This window comes from Nycticebus coucang, chromosome 22 (genome assembly GCF_027406575.1).
Source record: "Nycticebus coucang isolate mNycCou1 chromosome 22, mNycCou1.pri, whole genome shotgun sequence".
NCBI lineage: Eukaryota > Metazoa > Chordata > Mammalia > Primates > Lorisidae > Nycticebus > Nycticebus coucang.
Window position 1 is genome coordinate 33160823 of NC_069801.1, and position 6480 is coordinate 33167302.

Consider the following 6480-nt stretch of genomic DNA (forward strand, 5'->3'; position numbering starts at 1 on the left):
TTCTATCTCTGGTTTATTCAACAACACATAGGACAAAGATTATTTTTGTTTGTAATAGCCAAGACTTATTGCCCCTTTTCCTTCCCACATGGCTTTGCAAAGTTCCCCCTCTCTCCATTCCACAGTAACCACACCAAAACAAGGTCTGTTATGAAATGTCTCTGCAAAGGATGGGATTTTTCATTGTAACCAAATTAAGTATTACTCTGGAGCCAGCCCTGTATTAGATCACTGAGTCATAAGCTGGAAAATGAAGAATTTGAGGGACAATTTGCCATCAACCACCAGCAAGAAATGCATGGACAGACCTGTGTCACAGGAAAAGCAAGGTCACGTAGCTAGTATACAGCTCCTGGTCAGTCCAGGGCCCTCTCCACTCTGCCGCTGGCCAAGACCCCCACTCAGAGTGGGCTTTAGAGTTGCCTTCCAGCCAGCCCCAGTTGCCGATGCTCACAAAACCCATGGACGAATGCCTTTAAGGGAGAGGCGGCAGGCAGGCCATGGCTTGGGCAGGAAGCCCACCTTGGCGAGTCAAAAGGGCTGCCACAGCTCAGGCAGGGAGACTCACCAGCCCTGGAGTGGAGAGGTAGGAGGAGGCCACTCTTGGGCCGAGAGAACCAGTAGCCGCCTTGTGTGTGCCAGTTAATACCAGGTGGGGCCACAGCTGGCTCATGCGATGGTTGTTGCTCCGGACTGGGACACTCACACTTTGCGGTCATTGAGGAGCATGCCGTTCATCTTCTCGATGGCCTTGTCGGCAGCCTCTTGGGTCTCGAAGTGGACAAAGGCATAACCCTTAGAGCCGTTCTCATCACACACCACCTGTCAAAAACAAGGCAGACCCCTGTGGCACTACTGGCCAGCTGACGCTCCAGATGTACCAAGAGCCTTGGGATCTCCAGGAAGCTCCCTACCTCCCCATGGCCAAAGGCAGCCTAATGTTATCAGGTTTGGTGTTTCTTACACTTAGCATAGCATCAGGCCCTTAGTAAGTGATCTATTCACAAATGGTAGCCACTATTCCAGGAGTCTTTCATTCTAAACATTTTCTTATTTACTTGTATTAAAAAACATTTACGAGACCTGGATACAAAACCAATGCTACAGAAAGACAAATCATTTTCCAAGCCCACAAGAGATTTTCAGTGTAGTATGGTGTCAGACATGTAAACCACCCCCCTGTTAAGTTTTACAAAGTGCTCCACATAAACAGAAGCATAAACAAGGAAAAGGGTGAATTTAGGCTTCTAAAGTGATTCAGTTTCCTCAAGACTGAAGACACGTCTCTGGTCCTCTCCTCTCCTCCCACCTCAAAGAAAAATCTTTTGAAACTGTCTAAAAGATAATGGGAAAGATATTTCAGTCTGAGGGAAGAATAAACAAAGACATGAAAGCACCTGTTGGTCATGCTGGGATGTGGTCCCAAGATTACCTACAACTTCTTTTAGGATTCCTTTTCTAGCATTTTTGAAAATAGCATACCCTGTTGACCAATTCCAAAGCAGTTCCCGTTTAGTATTTATCTTTTCATGATCCAATAATTATTCTGCTGAAATAATTTAATCAATGCCTACCTTGCAGGATAGAATGTTTCCAAAAGCAGAGAAAGTATCATAAAGTGCCTTGTTATCTATAGATTTGTCCAGATTCTTGATGAAGACGTTTCCCACACCAGATTTTCTCAAAGAGGGATCCCTCTGAGACCACATGATACGGATTGGCTTTCCCTTAATCACATCAAAGTTCATGGTGTCCAAGGCCCGTTCGGCTGTAAGAGAAACAAATTTCAATCAAGGATATAAAACATCAATTCACGTAGGCCACTATCCCAAGAACAAACTACTCCAGGACTTTTCAAGGTAATCACACTGATAAAAAGCAACTCTATTAAAATCAAAGGGCATCAGATTCTTCTAGCTTACAATGTTACTGAAGGTAGAGTAAGTTCTAGAGTAAGTAACTAATCACTCTACTTCACGATAGAGGTTTTAACCCCTCTGCATGTGTCCTTGCTGGGTAAAGATAATCTAGATGGCACCAAGATCCAATGATAACACCTTCCATTGACTAAGCTTTACCATTTGTAGCCTACCACCCACTGTGACTTAGATGGGACAAGTTGAAATTATGCATTTTATAAAGTGAACAAATTTGTGTTCAGGGTGGCTAAGCTGTGCAGCTAGCTAGTGATCAGGAAACTAACACCAGATTCTTGTTTATTTTTCAGTGGGGTATTGTTTCAAAATTATCAAATAGCTGTCATTTAAATCTATGGGCAAATAATTTGGAAAAACAGCTAACTGAATTCAGCCCACTTTTCTTATATTTTCAATTCCCAAGAACAGAAGTTGACTTAGACAAAAAAAAAAGACTTTGTCTCTACAAAAAAAAAAAAAAAAAAAGCCTCAATCATCAAACTGGTCACACATTGAGTTTCCACGCATTCTGAAGCTTTAACTTGAATCTACAGAATTCTAGAACTTTACCCTGCTGCCCAACCAAGTTCTCCATCCAGTGCCTTGGAATGCTTCTTTAGCTTTCCTAGTAAGTCCATTTGTGCACCACAGAGACTTGTGAAGAACCAAAAGCTAAAATATATATCCTGCAAGCCAGGAACACTTCCCTTCACTGGCGGCAACAAGGATGCCCAGATCTGGTAGCTACTTTTCCTTAAGCTATTACACATCTTATAGCAGTGAATCACCCACAGCCTCCTACATGAGGGGATTCAGACAGCGTCAGAGCAGGGGAGCCTGCCTGTTCCTTGCCTCAAAGCAATACCTCACTTAAAGGGGGGGGGGGGGAAATTCCCTGTCCTCCTATAAGTTCTACTGTCCAATCAAGGAAATTTCTTTTCACTAATTATTTCTAATAATCTTTTCCATCTTCCTCAGAAGGCAGCTTACTTGTATTAAACTCTAGCAGAGACTTGTGTTTGATACCACCAGAGCTGCATGTGTAGTTGGTGAAAGGGGAGATGACAGATCCAAGTCAAGGGAAGTCCAGGTACATAGGCACTCACTTGCAATGGCTATCAGAGATAAACAGTCTAAGACCCCAAACTATTTCATTAATTAGCAGTAAAAGAGCACACCTCGACACAGCTCCTTGTCTATTTCCACATAGCACTGCACAAAACAAGTTGGCTTGGTCTGGCAAATCTGGCTGCACTTATTTATAGCAGGGAGAGGTCCTGCAGAAGTATGTGTTGGCAGATGCACTGACCAATGGCTTCTCCTATCTCTACATGACTTTTATTCAGAGAAGGCAAGAAAGCAGGCAACAGCCAATGTACACACCACTCCTCCCTAAAAAGACCACACTAGCTAACCTGTTTGTGCTCCTGAGGCTACAGACAGAACTCTGCTTGGAGTACACAGATTGATAGTAGCAATCAATACCTAGTGTCCAATTCTCTGGCCTCAGTCGCAACCTGGGCAAGTAACATTTTCAGTGTCTCATGGACAGTGAACACAGTAGGGACAAAAATAGGGACCTGGAGTTCATTCTCCATAGAATGGCTTGTTTCTCCCTGTAATAGTCTTTGATGGTCTCTGCAGTTGTTCCTTTTTAATCTGGAGTCACATGCAGCCAGATTAGGTTTCTGCTGGCCTCACTCCTGCCACGCCTGCAGCATACCTCTCCATTGCTCCATGCTAAGGCCACAATCTGGGGTGACAGAGTACTGGAGTCTCACTTGGCCTCCAACTTTCTGCAGTTCTTTTTCTTTCTTAGGAGCCTCATTTTCTTCATATTGGATTAAGGAACAAAGCTTTGATAAGTGAAAGCACTGTTCACAGGTGAGGTGATAAATGCCATCAGCCCAGTGGATTTTCAAATGACACTTCCCCAGACTATACCTATCACTCATTCACAGCAAAGCACTTCTCCACTCCAGTGACAAACAGACCGTGGAACTGGGCTGGCATCTGCAGCTCCAGTGACACCAACACAAGTCACTGTTAGTGTTCAATGCACAAAATCATCCCCCCTGCCTCCTACCTGTCCAAAATCAGCACAAAATCAAAGTTAGTCTAGGGTAAAGGTGGGAAGGGGACAGCAGCTTTGCATCCCAAACACTTGGAGGGAACTATGTTTCAATCATCCTGCCTTTTTGGCAGAACTGTGAGGGGCACAAGGCCATACCCACTGACCAGGCAAGGGTTTCTAACAATCCAGCCCCACTAGGGCAGGATCACAAAAAATGGAATGGCAGTGACTTCACTCTGACCCTGTCTCTTTGGGCTCTAACCCCACCATCACCACTGGGTAGCCCAAGGTCACCCAGTTAGCAAGTGATAAAATCAAGATTAAAGCTCCGATCATCTGATGCCAGCTGCGTTTTCAACCCCTGCACCCGACTATGGCTTCTGTGGTAGCATGGCGTAGTGATGCCCAGCCCCCCTCCTTGGCAGTAGAGCCTGTCTAGAAGATGGCTCCTGGGGTCCCCTGGGATCCCACGCATGTGTGGGCACAGCTTCTACTCACCGTCAGCTGGCTGCTGGAAGTTGACGTAGGCATAACCCAGGGAGCGGCGGGTGATCATATCGCGGCATACCCGGATGGACAGCACAGGCCCCGCAGGGCTGAACTTTTCATACAGCATGGCCTCGGTGACGTCCGAGTGCAGGTCGCCCACGTACAGGGAGGCCATGGGGTAGCTGCTAGCCGCAGCGTTCATTTCCCCACCCCCCACCACCCCGAGCCCCGCCAGGAGGACTTCTTACAGGGCCTAACGCAGGACAAAAGGGACCCCTCTGAGAGCCGTGGCCCGCGCCGCAGCTCACAGGTGGCACAGAGCGAAGCGAAGCCGAGCTGGCGTAGGCAGGTTCGGAGACTGGACGGGAAACAGGAGTTCAGGGGCAGCTCGCTCGCTCGCTCGCTCGGGACTGCAACACCTCAGACAAAAGGCTCTCAAAAACAATATGGCCCTCCCTAGGAGTTTGTGATTTTCAGCTGTCCTGGTTCGAAGCTCCAAATTACAGAAAAAAAAAAAATTAAAATGGGGAATTCCCTTCCGAAGGGTTAAAAATCCTGCAACCAGAAGCTGCCCACTGCGGCCTTCAGGACACGCGTTTCTTTATAAATATAGGCCTCGGGCTCCCGGCGGTTTAAGATTACAACAGCCAGGGAAGAGGGAAACCAAATCTTGTGGGTGCCTACTCGGCAAGCCCCGGGCGGGCGGGCGAAGGGCAGCGCGGACACGTGGTGCGTCCGGCGCGGGGGGCTAGGGCGCCGACAGGCCGTGGGGCCGGGGCTGCCACACGGCACGGACGGCGGGCGGCTCACCACCGGACCGACGGACGGAGACCGGCGGGCGCGGGGCAGGCCGGAAGCGTGCAAAAGTGACTTCCCCGCGGGCTCTCCGAGGATTCGCTTTTTCTCTTCCCTTCTCTTTTTTTAGATTTTGAAGTGTTTTCGCGTTCTTTCTTTTTTTTTTATCTTTTTCTCTTTTTTTCTTCAGGCTGCTGAGCCTGAATGCGGAGGAGGCAGCAGCGACCCGGGGCGGAGAGAGGCGGCTGGGGGAGCCACCGCTCCATTTATACCCGCCCGCCCCGGGCGCTGCTGGTCGAAGGGCGCCTCGCGACCTGGGCGCAGTCGTGCCCGCCCACTCGGCCCGGGGGCCCGAGGCGGGGCGGCCACGCGAGAGCGACCCGGTGCGGCCGCGCGGCGCCACAGCGACCCCTGGCGAACGGAGGACCGTCCACGGCTTTGGGAGACTGCAGAGCCCTTATCTGTATTAAAAAGAACGTCACACCTGGCACCCTCGTCTGGGAATGGAACCCGTAGGTAATTTAAATTGCCCACACGAGTGTTTCAAAATCAGTGGAATGCCTAATTGTGAAATAAAGGTGACATAAAGCACATTGTAATGAAATAATAATAGGTGTTCCAATAGTCACATATGTGGATCCAAATACATGAAAAAACCGTTGAAATGTTCAGAGTACTGTGACGTAGAGGTTGACTCATCGAGAGCCAGAAACGCAGTGGTATCCATGGGTGATACGATTTTTCTGGAAAGATGAACAAATGTCGGTAAGGATTCAATTTTAAAAAATATTCAATTATTTTTTCTGTTTACATGGCTAGGGACATTCCTGGAAATTCAATTTGTATTTAAGGACATAAAAATATTTTGTTTCTATGTTTGGAGTTTGTGTCTAGACTTGGATTTGTAAAAAGATTTTTCATCTACAGATCTGGCAGATCTTTTGAAAGTCATGTTACCTTAGGGGGACTACATCATGTGGGACTGTCCCCATATGTTGCAAGATATATAGCATCCTTTCCTCTATGGATGCCAGGAGCCACCTTCTCCTTCATGGTAACAAGTGAAACCAGAAATTACCAAAAGGCACACAGACATTCCCCTTGAAAGCCACTGATTTGTAAATGAAGATATATATTTGTATATTCATGCATTCAAATAAATAGTTAATCTGAGCCTATTCCATCCCAATGCTAGGTATATGTGTT

General features: G+C 47.3%; 1 protein-coding gene across 22 annotated transcripts in view; it reads right to left on the reverse strand.

Annotated features, from left to right (window-relative positions):
- The window catches only part of PABPC4 (poly(A) binding protein cytoplasmic 4), a 45739-nt gene extending 40146 nt beyond the window's left edge, over window positions 1-5593 (reverse strand). For 6 of the 22 annotated variants that reach the window (XM_053575628.1, XM_053575626.1, XM_053575625.1 and 3 more), the window contains exons 1-3: window positions 4489-5591; window positions 1575-1768; window positions 707-822 (exon numbers count right to left, since the gene is read on the reverse strand). In XM_053575628.1, coding sequence (XP_053431603.1) covers window positions 707-822; window positions 1575-1768; window positions 4489-4681 — 503 coding nt within the window. In that variant the 5' untranslated portion in view covers window positions 4682-5591. Of the gene's footprint in view, window positions 1-706; window positions 823-1574; window positions 1769-4488 lie in introns of all 22 variants that reach the window. The other 16 variants (XR_008376850.1, XR_008376849.1, XR_008376851.1 and 13 more) reach the window with 5 other exon arrangements.
- Between the last annotated feature and the right edge of the window lie 887 nt (window positions 5594-6480).